Source organism: Odocoileus virginianus, chromosome 12 (assembly GCF_023699985.2).
Source record: "Odocoileus virginianus isolate 20LAN1187 ecotype Illinois chromosome 12, Ovbor_1.2, whole genome shotgun sequence".
In the NCBI taxonomy this organism is placed as follows: Eukaryota; Metazoa; Chordata; class Mammalia; order Artiodactyla; family Cervidae; genus Odocoileus; species Odocoileus virginianus.
The window spans coordinates 50424305-50444155 of record NC_069685.1 but is presented as its reverse complement, the minus strand read 5'-3'; the positions used below and the strand labels follow the sequence as shown (position 1 = coordinate 50444155).

The 19851-nt window shown below is 41.0% G+C and overlaps 1 protein-coding gene across 1 annotated transcript in view; it reads right to left on the bottom strand.

Moving 5' to 3' along the window:
- PPTC7 (protein phosphatase targeting COQ7) overlaps positions 1-18988 on the bottom strand; it is a 38958-nt gene extending 19970 nt beyond the window's left edge. The window contains exon 1 of the mRNA XM_020890017.2: positions 18454-18988. Within this exon, the coding sequence (XP_020745676.1) occupies positions 18454-18685 (232 nt within the window). The 5' untranslated portion in view covers positions 18686-18988. The remainder of the gene's footprint in view (positions 1-18453) is intronic.
- Between the last annotated feature and the right edge of the window lie 863 nt (positions 18989-19851).

The window sequence follows — 19851 nt, the reverse complement described above, 5'->3', positions numbered from 1 at the left end:
TAGAAAAGTAATCTTGAGAGCAGTGCAGAGAACAGGTTAAGAGAGGTAAGAAGTCAGGCATCAGCCGTGAGGTTTTAGGTTAAAGGTTATGGGAAACGTAGAACAGACAATCACTGGAAATACAAAGAACATAAAGACAACAGGGCTCTGCATCAATTTTTGTATCAATTGTATGTTTTGTATCAATTGGTATGAGTGTTGATTTCTGGATTTCAGGGATGAGCATTGATGAGACGATTCCCCAGTTAGGAGGGGGTAAAAATGTCTTTAGAAGATACTGACTTCTGTCTCAAGAATGCTGATTTTCAGGCACCAGTGGGGTATTTTTGTGGACATGTTCTGTATGAAGTTGGGACCTTAGATTCTGCAACTAGGAAGGCAATCAGGGCCAGATCTTTGACAAAGGTCTAGGACTGACCCCATGGATGCTCAGGGAGAACAGAGCAAAAAGTTTAAGGAGTTAAGGGGAATTTTATCTTAGTAATAAGAAATGAAATGAAATGTTAGTCACTCAGTCATGTCAGACTCTTTGCCCACTGTCATGGATTTCTCCAGGCAAGAATACTGGAGTGGATAGCCATTCCCTTCTCCAGGGCATCTTTCCAAACCCAAGGATCGAATCCAGGTCTCCCACATTGCAAGCAGATTTTTTTTTTTTTACCATCTGAGCCTCCAGGGAAGCCCTAGGAATAAGAATTCCTCTCCAAATAGCTTATTTGTAAATTGCATTCTTATTCTAGGCATCAAATTACAAAATCAGATATAACTGATTAAGTTTAAGGAACAGCTAAGTAACCCAATTTGTCAGAATGATATACCAATAATTTCTTTAGTGAAGCTGAAAAGGTGGACGGAAAGGCTTTGAATGCCAAGATAAAGAATGTGAACAGAATACAGAAGCTATTTCCTTTAACTCACTGTAATCATCTTATGTCTCCATTAATAACATTCTGTCAGCCCATGTCTAGTTGAAGTGTTTGCTTTAACCTAAGAGCCAATTAAAACCATGATTAGATTAAGATAATGGTTACGTATTTGAAAGAGCTGAGCAAAAGGCTGAGAGGAAACAATGACAGGGCACAGAACATTCCTTTAGCTGCACCACTTACAATGGGAAATGTCAAGTTTTATAAAGTGGTAAATAGGCAACTAGAGAATATTTATATTTATGATTTTTATAAAATATTTGCTAAGTTTTCCATAGACTGCTTTTCTATAGTAGGCTTAAGAGAAAGGAGATATACCTCCCTGGTATACCTCCCATTATTTAAATGCATCTTTTTACAGGAAGAAAACTCTTAAAGTAACAGACAATTTTCGCTTTTTAAACTGAACACATTTTTGTCTTTGCCTATGGTTATAACCACATAAAAACAAAACTTTGCTGTACTTGAAAAAAAATCACTTAGCTTTTCATTAACTCAAAATTTTACCTTTATTCTAAGCCAGCCACAAGTTCAAGGGAAAAAAATATTTGGTAAGTAAGCTAAAACTGTGGAAGCTTAAAAATCCTCTTTCCAACTGCATACAGCCACCTAACTGTGTAGTTGTAAAAGGCTCACCTTGAACAAGATTTTGAACTAAGTGACCACCACCAGCCCAAGTTTCTCCATCATTATCCATTATCAGCAATCAGCACAAGGCTGCCATTCTTCTTAAACTCTTCCTACTATGTTCATCTTCAGATCGACATGCGATTAGTTATAAGACACTTTCTAGAAGAAAAGTAATGCCCCCAAAATAAATACTAAGTTTCAATTTTAATATAAAAATCAGTGAAGAAAAATTGGTCATTTGTTTTTATCCAACAATAGCTCTGACAGAATTTCAAATACTAGGTAGTACCCAAAGGTAATAGAGTTTTATTCCTTGCATCTTTGATGATCTTGAGGCCTTTTACATTGAACCTCATACTCTCTAGTGAAGCAAGACGCTTCTACAGGGATGGTTTCCTTCTACAGGGATTGTTTCTCCATCAGTGAAACACACCTCCTATCTACTAGAATGGGTACTTGATAGTGAACTGAAACTCAAGAGGAGAAACTGAGTAAGCATCTGGCTGGATCACAAGAGTTGAATAATAAAAGCAGCAGGAGACCCTCTGTACCCAACGGATAAGGATATCTGCTTTTACTCTTTCTGCAGTGAGCGCTCATCTAATGAGGAACTGGTTAGGCAGTATCTATTGCAGGGCTACAGCTGGCTTCTTTTCAGATGCTGAGCGTCTTCTTCAAATACGAAATCTAGTGTTCTCAGAGCCAACATTATTTGTGGAAAGACACCACAACCTGAAGCAGTGTAACTAGAAAAAAATGAGAACAGAGTATAAACTCACTTTCTAGCAAATGGAACAGATCACACTTGTATCAACAATCCTGAAGCCTCAACTATTTGGGCATTAAAAACACTCCCCTGTGATTCAGGACTGTGAAATGTATCTACAAATAATTATCCCGAAGGGAACAAAAAGAAGGATTACTGGAAAAATGTATTTAAGAGTTGATTTATTCATAAAGTACAATTTGCTTTTACTAAAACTCCTTTCAGTTCTCTAGAGGTGAAATTATATAGATTATGACCTCCTTCCTGCTTTAACAAGCAAGTGATATATTCCCTTTGCAAGGTTTTCCCAAAGTAACCACTATGCATTAGTCACGATGAAACATGCATCTTCAAATTCTCCAGATACCAAGTCTACGTCAAGAACTCAAGATCTCTAAGTAAAACAGCTAACTCAAAGCTGAGGCAATAAAGCTGAAAGGATGGAAGAAAGAATGGTTCAAACCCTGTGATAAAATGTGTGAAAAGGGAACCTGTCAGCAAAACTCAAATTGTGCTAAAGAAATAGTACAGTCTAGAAGAGTTAACAAAGTTCAAAAATTGACTCAAAGGAGGAATAAATGATCTATTTTATGTTTTAGAATTCTAAAGAAAATAGCTATTCCTTTCTAGCTCAGTAAACATGAAATTACTCAATAATTAATCAAATTAAAATGCACACACATACATATATACATTTACACCTGTTGTCCAGAATAATTCATTAGTTAGAGATTGTAAACTCCAGATGATGATTAGGAAATGACAGTGTGAAGGCAAAGAAACTCAAAATCCACCTTTTTAAAAGAAAAAAAATGTTCTTTCCTCTAACTTCCTTTACCTCTTCTGTTTAAATACCAAATATTTAATGTGGAATGATGTGTTTGGACTTAATTGTGGCTGAGGGTGAAGTCACAGATAAAGGTCACTTCACTCTTTTCTGAGCCGCAGTAGTATCTTAATCAAACGCTAAATGCTGTCGGCAATGCTTTTTGGACAGGAGGAAGCCACAGACGAACCATCTGGGTATGTGTGGGGGGGGTCACAGGAGGAAGCCACAGACGAACCATCTGGGTGGGGGGGGGGGTCCACACTGATTTTCAGTTTTGAACAGGAGACACAGGGCCCTTAGTGTGTCATAGAATCAGCGGCTTCTATTAAAGCTGAGGATTTTCCATTTCTAGATATTAGGAAATGTTACACAATGCCTAATAATTTAACGTTTAAATAAGAAAGTAACAGCGATGAAAGTCCAGCCATCTGATGTGTGCCTGTACTGGCCCTTTAAGTTAACAGAAAAACTTTCCTTCTATTTATAAGATTAGATCTAGAATTTTGGTCTTAAAGGTTAACCTAATATTCATAACAATTAAGCCATAGGGCTTCTCCGGTGGCTCAGTGGTAAAGAATGTGTCTGCCAATGCAGGAGACGGGGTTCAATCCCTGGGTTAGGAAGATTCCCTGGAGAAGGAAGTGGCAACCCACTCCACTGCTTTTGCCTGGATAATCCCATGGACAGAGAAGCCTGTGGGCTACAGTCCACGGGGTTGCAAAGAATCAGAATGACTTAGGAACTAAACAACAACACCCAAAGAGGATACTATTTTACCCCCTACTTTCTTCACCCCTCTATACAAATAACAGCTGTTTTTTACCAAAATACCACCCTCTGGGAGAGATCAAGTCAGATGCAACCCTGGCAACAAATGATTTTTTTTTTAATTAACAAGTGAAAACAATTCTTTTGATTATGGCTGCCAAATGAGGAACTGACCCTTAATTTCTGAATACTAGTTATGTTTTCAATATATTGTTAAAACAATATATTGTTCAATTAAGTAATGACCTTCAGGTGGCAAAACAAGTAATTTTTTTCTTCTTTTTATTTTCCATACTTTCCCATTTTTTTCAGTAATTGAGTACACGTTACCTTCAAGGGAGAAATGATAAACTATGCAAATTCAATGAGAACTGCATTTTACACTTACATTAAATATTAAAGCTATTCAACATTTTATTGATTATTTCCTATGTGTAAAAAATTGTGGTGAAAGGGAGCCAAAGGGATTTACATATAGTAGAAGATTTCCTGCCCAGAGGAACTTAACATCAAGTGCTGTGATGGGGGGAGTAGGGTTGAGAGGCTTAAGATAAACGGCTGTAATAAAACAAAATATGCACCACTAAAACCAAAACTAAGAAAGATTAGATTACATCTGGCTGAAGAAATCAGAAAAGTATTCATGGAGAGGTGTCTGATTTGAGCCTAGAAAGATGAAAATACAAGTTGTACAAGAGGAGGCTGAGGAGAGAGGCATTTCAGACAGTTCCCTGTGATTTTTACTAATATGGATAAAGTACAAGGAATAAAGGTGAGGTTACAGCTCTAAGAGCAGAGAAATCTCACCTTCAGGTAAACACCTATCATCCCCCTACCACAAAACTCGAACCAGCAATTAACCAAACAATGCACTGTAGGAGTTAAGGCTTCTGGGAGGTCCCTCAGAAGCAAAGGGCTGGCCTGAGGCCACCAAAGTTGCAGAGGCCTACAGACAGTTCATCAAGGCTCACTGAGGTCTTTCTCTGTTTTAATCAGGGGGCTTTGCTCAATTATTAGCCTAGGAATAGTTATAACTAACTGATGATTTCGAACTGTGGTGCTGGAGAAGACTTTTGAGAGTCCCTTGGACAGCAGGAAGATCAAACAAGTCAATTTTAAAGGAAATCAAACTTGAACATTCACTGGAGACTGAAGCTGAAGCTCCAATACTTTGGCCACCTGATACGAAGAGCCAACTCACTGGAAAAGACTCAGATGCTGGGAAAGATTGAGAGCAGGAGAAGGGGGTGACAGGAGATGAGATGGATGGATGGCATCATCCACTCAATGGATTTGAGTTTAAGCAAACTCTGGGAGATGGTGAAAGTCAGGGAAGCCTGGCGTGCTGCAGTCCATGGGGTCACAGAGAGTTGTACATGACTGAGCAACTTAACAATAAAGGGCTTCCCTTGTGGCTCAGCTGGTAAAGAATCTGCCTGCAATGTGGGAGACCTGGGTTTGATCCCTGGGTTGGGAAGAGCCCCTGCAGAAGGGAAAGGCTACCCACTGGGTATTCTGGCCTGGAGAATTCCACGGACTGTACAGTTCATGGGATCACAGGGAGTCAGACACGACTGAGGGACTTTCAAAAAAAAAAATAGTACTTAGACCCAGCAAAGATTATCTCAGTAAAACATGGGTCCAACTCTGCAACCCCATGGACTGTAGCCTACCAGGCTCCTCTGTCCATGGAATCTTCCAGGCAAGAGCTGGAGTGGGTTGCCATTTCCTTCTACAGGGGATCCTCCCCGATCCAGGGATTGAACCTGGGTCTCCCACATTGCAGGCAGATGCTTTACCACCTGAGCCACCAGGGAATCCCTTAAACAGTTTTAAGTGATCATTTTTGGCTTCAAAGTCATTATAAACATACTGGGCAAGGGCGCAGGCTTTGGAGTCAGATCTGGGTTCAAACTCCAGCTCCAGGACTCGGATGAGGTGTACTAAGGGCACCCTGGGTAGCACTTTGAGCCTCATTATCGTCACCAGTAAATGGGAATCAACTCATGAACATCAAGTCCTGGTGTGAGGGAACAGGGATAATGGTGTAAAGATTGCCTCATTACAATGCTCAACTCATGGTCAACACGCAATAAGTGTTATGCCTCTCTTAAAAAGGCCAAGTTAGAGACTGTGTATATAGACTCGGCAACGATCAGAAAAAAAAAAGTTATTTGGTCAGTGTTGGCTGCAAGCTTGACAAACACTGGACTATGGTTTCAATCAAAAGACAATTCCCATTCATGAATAATATCTAAAAGATGAGTGGTCCACTCAGCTTTCCCACTCACACATCCACCACCATTCAATATTACATTAAACATTTAACAGCAACATTTTCAAGCACCAAGGAACAAATCTATATTTGTCTCCAAAAAATACACAAAGAAAAAAAGATTCACCTGCATCTTGAGGAAATAAACTAGCTTTCTTTTTCCAGAAATGACTCTGAAGTAACCTTATTTAACAAATATCTCTTAAGCGCCTGCTGCCTACAATGTGCCAAGGTTCACACTTTGAAATTTATCATTTTAAATGGGGAATCTAATAACAACTACTAACACATAGATGTTAGTGGACCTAATGATCTGCTGAGCTTACTATGGTAACAGCAACACCTATATCATAATTTTCTTGTCCTTATTGTGACCCCCTTCAGGGCTGAGACTTTCTCATACTGATAACATCTTCATCCCCGAGTGCTAGCGGGGTTCCTGGCATAACAGTTCTGAATTCCTGCTGCACCCTGAGATGACCTGTGGAACCCAAACCCCACCTATGGAGCCAGAAGACCCATGGTAAGCCTGGGCCTTGTAACAAAGTATAAAAATCCAAACTACACAGAAGATTCTAACAAGACTTAGCTTCTTCCGCACACTAGCACACTAAGGACTCCATAAAGACCAGACGGACACATGCATGCCCAAGCCAAATGACTGTGCCTCTGAAATGCCTCTTCTACCAATCAATTCCGTTTTCAATTTCCAAAGCTGACTTTTCTCTTGCATTTCCTAACCCAATTACAGGCAGCCAAACCCAGTCACACTTCCAGGCTTGAAACCTTAAAGAAGCTTCTAAAAGTAAAACCTCAAAATCAACTCCAATTTCTCTTTCTCCTTCACCCTCTTTGTCCAATTATCATTAAGTCCTGTTGATTCTATGTCTGCATTGTGCCTGAAGCCCAGCTACTTCCCAGTGTCCCTAGTTAAACCCCATTCTAGCTCAGACCATTTCAGGAGCTTCCTAATTGGTCTTTTGCCTTCTAATCTCTCATTATATCCTCTACACCTTTTTCTTTTTAAACAAGATTGCTATGTCCATATTATATTTCATGTCAAATACCTTCCATGTATATACACTTATTTAGACATTCTCTAGAAGAATATATAAGAAACTGATATCACTGGTTTCTTCTGGGAGAGAAACTCCTGCAGCTAGGAGACAAGGAAGGGTGAGAGGGAAACTTTACTGTATTGCATACTTCCGAATTTTCAATACCTTCTGCATTTTGTACCATCCAAATATGCTGTTTCTTCAAAAACAATCAAACTAAACCCAAAACAACAAAAGCAAAAACATCTTCTATCGCTTTCTTCCAAAACCGAAAAACAAAATGACACCCAGCATGGCAACTGTGACCTTTGACAACTTGGTCTTAATCTGCTTCTTAACATCAATTCTCAGTCATCCTTCCATCTCCACCTTGCCGGCCCAGACTACTCTCTAGCCTCAGAACAGCTGTATTTGGGAAGTCGTCTGTGCCTCTGCTGATCACTCAATCTGGAGAGCCTTACCAATCCCCTCACTTCGCTCAGTTTATTGAAAAATCGATCTCTGGAAGCCCAACTCCATGTTTCCACATCTCCTAACGTGTATGCATTCTTTTATACTGTTCCTGTGCATATGTGAACTTCTCCATGGGACTATGAAACTTCAGAGCTGAAATCTGTTTTGTTCTTGGGTCTTCTCCACTGCATCTACCAGGGACTAACAGGAAACAACCATAAACAATGAATTCAGTTGACTGTACTGGTAAGTTAGAATACCAACATTCTAGTACACCAACTTTCACCTGAGCACTTCAAAAAGAGAATTAATCCTTTGGGGGTGGGGGAGAGGGATAGATTGGGAGACTGGGATTGACATATACACTACTAAAATAGAGAACTAGTAAGAACTTACTGTAAAGCACAGGGAACTCTACTCAATACTCTGTAATGGCCTACATGAGAAAAGAATCTAAAGAAAGAGTGGATATATATATATATAACTGATACACTTTGCTGTACACCTAAAAGGACATTGTAAATCAACTTTATTCCAAGGAAAATTACAAAAAAGAGAGAGAGAGAGAGAGAGAGGAAATGAGCCCATTACCTACCTCATCCTAGAGTTGCACAAGGCGTTGTGCCCTCCTCTCACAGAATGTTAAACTAAGCCTGAATGGAAAGACACTTGAAAAGGAGTCTTGGAAATGACACAGCTCCCAGCATTCTTTGCCACTAACTGGCTGTAGGACACTGACCAAATAACTTCTCTAAACTTTAGTTTTCTCATCTGTGAAATAAAGAGCAGGAGGACAAATTCTCTGCAGAGTTCCTTTTTCTAAGATTCTAAGTCACAATGCAAGACAAGGGAGCCTGTTTTACAAACTCTATAAAATAAAAGTTAACAGGCACATACTAAATCACTTTAGCCATGTCCAACTCTTTGCAACCCTATGGATGGTAGCCCGCCAGGCTCCTCTGTCCACAGGATTCTCCAGGCAAGAATACCGGAGTGGGTTGCCATGTCCTCCAGGGGATCTTCCCAACCCAGGGATCGAACTCATATCTCTTATGTCTCCTGAAATGGCAGGTAGGTTCTTTACCACTAGCGCCATCTGGAAAGAATATTACATTTACTGTATGAACTAGTTTAGAAGCAAACATTCCATTGCACGCTTCTCAATTTATCCTTTCCCATTAGTCTAAGACCTCATGTATGTTTTCAAAGAATTTCAATAATGATTTAGAGAGTAAAAACAATGTCCCATGTCCTTTTACTTCAGTTTTAACCACCTGACTAGAATCTTGGGGAAGTTTTTTTCTCCTACACTGACAAAAAGGAAGGCCAACCATTTTTCAATTTGAAATTCTGATAAAAGATAGCTATAGATTAACTGGCTTCACTGAATTCAGATGATCTATAAATGATTTAATATATATGTGTAGAATTCATTCATGAAACACACCAAAGACCATTAATTGTTCAGTGAATTCAGTGTACATGAACAAGAAAACTAAGATGAATGTGGCTTCTCAAGAATTAAGTGGATTTTTAAAAACAATACATGCATAAAACATCTCTGTTTATACTTTCTCAGTTCATAGCAACACTGATGACCATATTGCCAATTAGCATTCAACCTAGAGGCCATGAACAGTTTTCTTGTGTAAATAGCTCAAATCTATTTTCTAATCCAAAACTGCTGCCCAAACACTGATGTAAAAACAGAAGCACTCTTTGTTTGCTTCATTCAGCATAGCTAACCTTTTGCATCTACCTCAAATGACAGCACAGACTACTCTGATAAGTCAAAAACCTACTGGAGACAGCATCCTTGAAAGCTCAAAATGTACAGTCACAGTCGTACAAAAAGAGAGAAGTTACCTCATCATGAGGGAATGAGCAAAAAGAAATGAGTAAAAAGAAAAATCAGTGCAAAAATGTGTTGGAACTGGCTTGAGTCAAAATAGTACTCAGTCGCTAAATAGAAAGCACTCTTTGTAGTAAGTCACTTTTGTAGTCTCTGGCAAAGTTTTTGCAGTCATTTTGTAGTCCGTGGGATTCATACCAACAATTCAATCAATTCTAGAACTATTCACCGGCTACAAACTTATTCACCTCAAAAACAACTGTTTAAGAACCTAGTAAATTCATAAATTGTTAAATGTGACAGACTCAAGATCAACAATAAGCTTATATATATATATATTTTAAAATTTTTACTTATTCATTTGTGTTGCTCTGGGTCTGTGTTGCTTTGCACGGGTTTTCTCTAGTTGCCGTGCGCAGACTTCTCATGTTGCAGAGCACCGGCTCTAGGCATTCGGGCTTCAGTAGTTTTGACACGGGGGCTCAGTAACTGTAGTTTGAGGGCTCTCGAGCTCGGTGGCTGTGGCACCGAGACTTAGCTGCTCCGCACCACATGGTATCTTCCTGGACCAGGGATCGAACCTGTGTCACTTGTACTGGCAGACAAATTCCCATCCACTGTACCACCAGGGAGCTTCCAACAATAAGCTTACTGATGAGAGTAATTTCACAACAAATGGAAAGGTATGAATTTGTATAACTTTTTTGGAGTGACCTACACTACTATTTAAATCAGAAGCCTTTCAAAAGTTCACAGCCTTAGACTCAGGAACTCCTCTTCAAGGAATTTATCCTAAGGAAATATTCAAATGTAGAGATATACACTCTAGTGTTACTTGTAACAGAAAATTGGAAATAATCTAAATAACTAAAAAGAGGACTTCATGGGCTATATATGCAGTAAAATATGATACCTACGATTATTAGCATGGAAATATGCTCATTACATTACTTATTAATAACATTACTGAGCAGAATATATAGTAACCTGATCTTACTTGTTAATTTGTACACATACAATTGTATATACACAAAAGTTAGAGGAAACCACACTGACTGTAACTGAGTTATAAGTTACAAGTATTTCATACTGTGCTTTTGTGAACATGTGTTACTTTTTATAAGCACAAAACAAAATCATTTATTTAAAATCACTAGATTCGAAAGAGAAAACTTAGGTTCAAGTCCCAGCTCTGATACTAGCTGTACTAACCTTACTGATGAGTCAACTTTATAGACGAGGAAACAGATACAGATTAAGCAGAGCTAAGAGCAACTATCTCATAGTAAAAAGATTAAATAAGGTAAAACATAAAAATACACTGTAAAATCTAAAGCACTGAATAAAGCACTGGTAAGTTGAACCATATTTTGTGTCAGATATTGAACAAAGGCTTAGGAGAAAACAGAATGAAGAATCTTTACTCTTTAAAGAAAAGTTTCTGCTCCTCCACCACCCCTCCACCCCACCCCTGCCCCACCACAGCATTCCCCTAAAATCCAGTTTGGGATCCCATTCAAAAGTATTTAGCATCTTCTTTAAAATTTTAAACTAGAAGATCGGTGCCACTTGTCAACTCAAATTTAAATCAGTAAGTGTGTGTTATCAGCCCAATGCCTTCTGCAGTGTGTCAGTTTTTGCAAAAAAATGTTTTGATTTATGATGCAATTCTGTGAACTGTGTGAACTGTTTAATAACAGGAAACAAAAGCTTTTAGATCTCAGAGAGATAGAAAACTATCAGATTTTTAAAATATTTGACAACTCTCAAACAAGACAGATCACTGAATTTAATACAAATGACAAAAAATTAGGATATAGGTAACCAGTTATTAAAATGAGACCAAAAGTTAACACTAGCTTTGAAAGGCAAACTTAGAAAGCACACCATTCTTCAACTGAAAGAAAAGTAAAACTTCTTTAGACAGAACAAACTGTCAACTTACTTTTCCAAAGCATTTTCCTGAAAATTCTGACTTAAAAGTCCCAGTTAAGGCCTCTCTAAAAGGCACAGGGACCTTTATAAAATGAATTTGACATTTAGTTTGAACTTGACATAAGCGTTTATTCAAAGGACGTGGTTGTAGCTTAAATACTCTGACCTGGTGTAGTGGTTCTTGAGTCACAGGAGTACAAACTCCGTTTGGACACTGTTGCAACCATTCAGGTCATGTATTGGCCAGTTTCAGAAAGCAGGGCTGAAGTTCAGGAAAGGCCTCCTCTAATCCAAGTTCCCTCAACTCCTCTCCCCCCAGAAAACACTCACAGCACAACCAGCTAATATCTACCTCTTACCTTCTGCTACAATTTAAAACCTTTTAACAAAAGTATATTTTCTAAAAAGCATTAACAGTCATGCATCTAAAATGCAATTACTTGCTCTATTAAAAAAAAAATTCATCCAGATTCCTTTAAGGAGATTATTAACAAACTGAGAGAGAAGCTGGAAGTTAGGAAAATTTAAAACCTAAGCTCGAGAATTCCTAGATTAAAGACTGACTAAAAGAAAAGTAGCTCTCTCTGACAGTATAACAAATGAGAAAATGACTTTAAAAATAATATGCCTTATACCTTATGAAAAGTACAATACACCTATGTAGCAAAATAAGAAAAATATCAGTGAACAGGATTTAAGAAACAGCAAAACTCCTCTATCCGTTAACCCTGTAATCTATCTATTAGAGAATGAGAGAATACCATCAAGAGTTGAAGAGCAACTAGTCAGTGGCTATTTTTTCGTCAGCAGCTTCTTAAACCCTGCTGTTTCTACGAGTCCTGGAAGGCTCTTTTACTGAGCCAACAACTCTCATACTTCCTTAAACATTCCACAATTTTCTCTCGAAAGCAAATAGATTACTATGAAATCCAGCATATTTAAAGTACTGACTGATCTCAGAACTTAAATATCTGATTGCTGACATTTAAAAAATATTCCCCCTCTAGTAATAATTATATTAGAATGATATAAAATAAAGACAACTATATTGCTCACAGTTAGAGTTATAATATGACTAGCAATTTCATTTCTTGGTATATACCCAAGAGAATAGAAAATATGTTTACAAAAAACCTATACATAAATGTGTCATAGCAGCTCTATTCACAACAGCCCCAAAGTGGAAACAACAGTGTCCATTAACAGATTTTTTAAAATGTGGCATACCCATATCAGAATAGTATTCAGCCATAAAAAGGAATATACACTACAGTGTAAATAAATCTTATAGTACCGCTTCTGTTTTATATTTTGGTTTTTTGGGGCCGTAAGGCATGTGGGATCTTGGCTCCCCGACCAGGGCCTAAACTGGCATCTTCTGCATTGGAAGGCGAAGTCCTAAGCACTGGACTGCCAGGAAGTTCTAATATGGGTAAATCTTAAAAATCTTATGCTGAGTGAAAAAAGTCAGACACCAAAGACCACATACTACATGATTTCATTTACCTGAAATGCCCAAAATAGACACATCTGTAGTGTCAGAATCTACTTTCGGCTGCCGGGGGCTGAGGGAGGGGAGATGGGAAGTGACTAACCGTTAGGGGTTTTCTTGCAGAGTGATGAATATGTTCTGGAACTAGTTAGTGGCAGTGGTTGCACAACCTTATGAATGTTGTGTTACTGAACTTTTCACTTTAAATGGTAAATGTCATGGCAGGTGAATTGTATATTTAAAAAAAAAAATTTCAGTCAGGGTCATGTCGGCTGAATGCTGACAGGTAGATCAGGTTGAATTCTGATTTTCAGAAAATTACAACTACATAAATGATGAGACAGGTTTCCTGACACAGCTTGAAATCTAGATAAGGGAAATTCAAAAGAGGGCTTCTTGAAAGGCTGAAATTAGCACACATACACAGTCCTCCAAAGTGACTAGTACTTTGTTAAAAGGGCAACTCACTTTCAGATATAGAGCTTTTTGATCAAGTATATAAAAATTACTATGACTGTTGGAAAACATCAAATTGTACCTAACCAATTCACTTCCTAAATAAAATTTTGATCTTTATATTGTTCATGTAATCCTCATACTTTGAGATAACTACTTCTTATATTAAAAAAAAAAAAAATTTTTTTTTTTTTTTTGGTCATGCTGAGTAATTTACGGGATCCTAGTTCCCTGACCAGGTATCAAACTCTGTGCCCTGTGCAATGGAAGTGTGGAGTCCTAACCACTGGACTGCCAGGAAGTTCCAAGACAAACTACTTTTTAAGACTGGCATAACTCACAGAAATATTTCAAATTCCTGGCCACAATCAAAATTTTATGTAGAGAATAGACTTTTATTTCTGTTTAAGGTTTCAAGTTAATCAAGCTTAAATAAACATCGTCCAGTTTTACAAGAATTACTTTACAACTCAATACAACTCAAAGCCAGAACTTAGATGGCATACACCATGCTATCTTTTCTTCAATAAACTGTGGTTTAGTATGCAGAGGAGTTTTTGCTGCATTTTAATTATGAGTCATAGAATGAATAAATAAGTACATATACACATACACACCCTTAAGTGAAAAAGCATTACCAGAATGATTTAACGGTGCCAGAAGACAGACCAGTTCTGAACTCACTTATCTTGTCAAGAACACTTAACCAGTGGTGTAAAAGAAAGAGGACTGGATGGAACAGGGAATCTTGGTGCTAGTCCTAATTCTACCACTAACATTGGCAAAGAACCTTGTGGGGTTACTCCTAGTGGAGTAACCTTGGTAAAGTCATTTGACCCTCTGCAGACTTGTCTTCTCTTCACTAAAATGAAAGAACTGGATTCCAAGGTTTCTGAATATTACAATCCTCAACAGTTTTTGATTCTATTGTTAAGTAGCTTAGGGCTGTAAGAGGCCCAGCAATTATACACTAGGCAGCTACCATATTTTTATGTACTTAGGCAACCACGCCGTATAGAGTAACAAGAGAACCCAGTATTAGTCACAGGGAAGGAGGAAAAAGAAAAGTGCACACAGCTCCTGCTGGTACTGGTTTACTCCTGTTGGACCTAATAAAGAGAAAGTACCTTTGCCAATTTTCCAGGGGATAGGAGTGGTTCCTATGTCTCACCACACCCACCACAGTTGGTTTTTCCTAAAAGAAATCCAGTGGGACTCTACAAAAATGTTGTAAAGCAGCAAGTACTTTTAGTCACTGCATGACTAACAGGACAGATCAATTCTAAATTAAAGAAATAAAACAGCTTTCTCTAATACAAAAAGAAATAAACAGCTTTCATTCCAAAGAGTCCTAGATGACCACAGTGAGTTGCACAGATAACTTAGCAACAAATAGCGTCAACCCAAAGAAAACTAATTATCTATAGAACTAGAAAGTTCAAAGCACTGAGGTTCAACATGACATTATTCAACACAGCCTCTTTTTTTTGGCTGCTCCATGCGGCGTGTGGGATCTCAATTCCCTTCCCGGTGCTTGGTCGCTCAGTCGTGTCCGACTCTTTGGGACCCCACAGACTGTAGCCCTCCAGGCTCCTCTGTCCATGGGATTCTCCAGACAAGAATACTGGAGTGGGTTGCCATGTTCTTCTCCAGGGGATCTTCCCAATCCAGGGATCAAACCCATGTCTCCCACACTGCAGCCAGATTCTTTACTGACTAAGCCACCATCAAACCTGGGCCTCGGCAGTGAAAGCACTGAGTCCGAACCACGAGGCCACCAGGGAACTCCCTCAACATAGTCTTTAATGCAATTCAGTTTACAACTCCAACTTCCAGAGTAAAAAGCAGTATTAAAAACTCACTGAGACACATTACCTCTTCCACAGCAAGAGATAACCAGATCTGCCTATAATGGGATGGTGCCACTCACTAAAAGAAGTCACCATCATATGAATTGGTTTGTGGAAACCAAAGATCAAATGAGGCCAACTCACAAGTTGTATTAGGTGGCTCTCAAGATGGCTTTCTGGAAGAACTCCTCCAACACAAGACAGTCCTAGAGAACCTGTATTCCTGGATTTGCATACAATTCTCTCTCAAAACAGCTCTTTGTCAAATATGGCCAAAGACCATCCCTAGTTCACATAAGCCATCATCTGTCTGGTTATGTCTAGGAACATTCCTTTCAAGAGGGGTACAAAAGTTCTTAATCTGGTACCACCCAAGGACCTCTAGATGGACCTCTAGGTGGCCCATAAGTGGATTCCATGTACTTCATGGGGTCTCTGAAGTCTCCAAATGTTAGTGTTAGTCGCTCAGTCGTGCCCGACTCTTTGCGACCCCATGGACTGCAGCCCACCAGGCTCCTCTGTCCATGAGATTTTCCAGGCAAGAATACTGCAGTGGGTTGCCATTTCCTTCTCCAGGGGATCTTCCCAACTCAGAGATCGAACCTGGGTCTCCTGCACAGCAGGCAGATTCTTTACCAACTGAGCTACAAGGGAAACCCGAAGTCTCCAAAGGCCTATGCAAAATTTTGTCTCTATGCACATTTCTGGAGGGAGACAGCCTGTGGACAGTGAACCAAGAGGCTGTGAATCAAGCAAAGTTAAGAACCACTGGTTTCAGCGCCAGATATAAAACAACTTATCTACTGAAGGTGGCCATGTGAATAGAAAGGGAAGTAATGTCCACTATTTGAGACGAAAAATAACAAAGAGTGCTATCTTTTCAAAACAAAAAGAAAATATATGCTGGTCAGAAGTTTTTGAGGATCAGGTAGTCCACTTCCCTCATCCTCTAGTCTAGAGGAGGAAAATGAGCTGAGAGGTTCTTGCCCAAAACCACAGATCACAGAGTGGTAAAGCTGAGCACCTAACCAGGCTGGGTTTCGGTCAGGATGGTATGGTTATACATTTTTCAAAATGGGTTTGACCAAAGTTTCACATATCCTTATAAATACCCCACTCCATTAAGAAGGTAGCCTTCAAAAAACTCCAAATTTCAGCATAGGCATCCGACATATTAAACTATCCCCTGAATAATTAATCAAATCACAGATCTTTCACATAAGCCAGCACATAGCAGGTTTTTAAGGGGGAACCTTAGTGGCTCAATATCCTCTATCCTATTGCACTATAACAGCAACTTGAAAAAGCAGTATAGGTCACAAGCCTTTAACTGCAAAGTGCCTCAATTGTAATGAAAAAAGAACCACTGACAGACCTTTAAGGAAAAAAAAAGATATCAGGGGCTTCCTTGGTGGTCCAGTGGTTAAGAATCTGCCTGCCAATGCAGAAGACATGGGTTCAGTCCTTCGTTCAGGAAGATCCCACATGCCACCGAGCAACTAAGTAAGCCTCTGCATCACAACTACTGAGCCCATGCACCTCAACTACTGAAGCCAGTATGCCTAGAGTACATGCTCAACAAGAGAAACCCCTGCCTGCGGCAACTAGAGAAAGCCTGCGTGCAGCAAGAAGACCCAGCACAGTCCAAAATAAATTAAATAAACAAATAAACCTTTAGTCAGGGTCGAGCTGACTTTAGAGTGCATTTGTACAACTTCAATTTTCAAGTTCCCCCAGGGAACTCTACTCAGTACTCTGTAATGACCTATATGGGAAAAGAATCTAAAAACAAGTGGATATATGTATATGTATATCTGATTCACTTTTGTACAGCAGAAGCTAACACAACATTGTAAATCAACTATAAAATCCAATAAAAAATTTTTTTTAACTTGCAAGTTCCCTTCTAAGGAGTCTTTGCCTAAACACTAAACGATTTTTTCAACCTACCTTAGTCTTTCATAAATTAAACTGAAAGCAACTTTTCTAGTGCTATCTTCATACACAGTACATGAGTAAAAGCAAAGATAATAGACTTTATTCTGAGACTAAATTAAAAAGTAATTCTTATCATAAAATTACAGGACCCTGTGTTCCAATGCCAAGCTTTGGCTCAGTATATGCAATTTAAACTAGTCAAAATACTCAATCTCACCTGAGAAGTGAAAACAAAGAGACATTTGAACTTGAGTTCAATGACAACGTGTCCTTCAATTTCACAGGAAGTGCTCTACTTATTAAGAGAGATTTAAATGGCATAGGAGTCTATGGCATATGCACTGTCTCCAAAGACATGCACGATGGTAAAGTTTCTGATTGCTTCTGAATTCTATTTAGCCATTTCTGCAAGCTCTAACTCTAGACTCCCAACCCTAAGATGTAACTGGACTAGGCCCTCCAAAGCACCTGTGGCCTGAAATGGCTTTAACCAATTCTCAAGGCTTTCTTGGCCGCAGTGAAGAAGAGGGTTTGACCATTCTATTTTGGGTCAAGGAGACTCTCTTCCACCCTAAGTGACCTCAAGTGGTCAAGATCAGTTTGGAAGATTGCACTGCGAGTGATTTTTTTACCAGGCCAGCGGCCTCTGCTGCGAGACTCAGACAAGGATGGAGATCTGGTCTTGGATCGAGACGACGAAAGAATGCGGCTGAGCTGTGTGGGGCTTACGACAGCCAGTCTGCTCGGGAGCCCGCAACCCACAGCCGGGCCGAGGCGTCAGGAGCTCGAAGAAGCAGGGATCCGCAGGGCACGCAGAGGGAGGAGGAAGGGAGCGAGAGAATGAGAGCGAGGTTCGGAGCCTGCAGGTGTCGCCGGGGGAGGGGACGAGGTCGTCCGGGGCTGGCCCTGCCAAGTGACTAACAGTGCGGTTCCGGACTCGGACAAACTGGTCACATTCTCAGGGTGTGTGACCTTGAGCATGTGGCTCCACCGCTCAGCGCCTCAGTTTCCTCAACTCTAAAATGGGGGTTGATCAAGTGGAAAAACGCACCTTCAAGCGCTTGGCACGGCGCCTGGCACCTAGTAAGCGCTCCGTACAAATGAGCTACTACTACTGGCTCACTGGCTCCTCTTACCGCCTGCAGGAGCTGGAAAAGCCCCGAGCAGGGGAGTCCCCAGGAGGCGGATCCGGGGCTTGGGAGGGGGGACCCGACCGGGCACTCACCGAGCACGTCTGCCGAGCGGTGCCGGGCTACGAAGCACGCGTCGTCCCCATAGCAAGCGCCCTTCTTGAGGAGGCCCTTACGGAAGTCCTTGCCGAAGCCGCAGCCGGCCGTCACCAGCCCGTAGTCACCGCCGCCGCCGCCGCCGCCGCCTCCGGCCCTGGGGTCGGTCTGCGAGAGGCCGCCGAGCACGGCGCGGGCCACCAGTCGCCCGTACGAGAGGACCGAGAACATCGCCGCCGCCGCCCCCCCGAGGAGGCGGGGGGCCCGGGGAACAGGAGGACGCGGAGGCCCGGAGCCGGCTCTCTCCTCAGCCGCAGCCGAGCCGCCGCCGGGACGCTCCTCAAGGCGGCGCGCAGTTACCGCCGCCGCCCTTGCCCGACGCGCGGGGCCTCGCACACGCTCCGCCGCGCGCACTGGAGCCAGAGCGAGGTCAGAACCGGCGGCTCCTCCGCCTCAGCCCGACTAGGGTCCCGGCTGCAGCCACCGCTGCCGCCGCCATCTTCCGCTCCACTAGCGTGTTCCGGGCCTCGCCGGCAGCACCGCCCCCTTATGACCACGCCTCTAGCCCCGCCCATGGCCCGCGGCTTAGGCCCAAGCCCCGCCTCCTCGGCTCGGTGCCCTATGCAGTCGCAGAGGTCGAGCTTGCGCAGAGGATGTGGTCACAATGTCTCCTAGGAATTGTAGTCCGAAGGTTGTAGTCGCTTCTTTTAATTCACTGCCTAGCTTCAAGGACCGAGAAGGAGTTCCCAGACGCGAGACCGAAGTTAAAACACGGAGAATTACGAGTGGGTTGTTTGAAAGTTTTCTCCCCTGCTTTCAGTGAAGAGAAAACGCCACTATTCCTTAAAAAAAAAAAAAAACCTGGAAAAAATTAATCGGGTCACGTATGATTTTTCTATAACACATATATTAAACGGAAGTACACAAATCTAGTGACACCTCCAACATTTGTATATTGGAAGGGTTTAGGGACCGTAATCTGTTTGGAAAGAAGAACCGTTTTGCATAATGTTTAGAAAAATTCGAGAATAATGATGGAGATTCAGGCACAACCACTGCAGACATACAGAAGTCATACAGAAGTGTTTCAGACTTTCAGATGATCCTGCCAAGTGAGGAACAAAAAAATTCTAGGCCCCAAATTTCTTTGCCTCAAATCTGAATTTTCTTGAAGATCTACCCGGGTAAGCAGGTCTTCTCCCCACCTCTGACTTAGGCGCCAAAGACTTGCAAAAATGACGGCCCTGCCTCTCTCCTCCCACAGCTGCCACCTCTTCTCATGGAAAGGACAACCCTTGGCCAGACAGGCAGCTCCCCTACTTCTTTTTAAGCTTTCAGCCTACCCCTAACAAACATCACAGTAGCCTTCTCCAGATTTTGACTAAGTAACCTTCTGA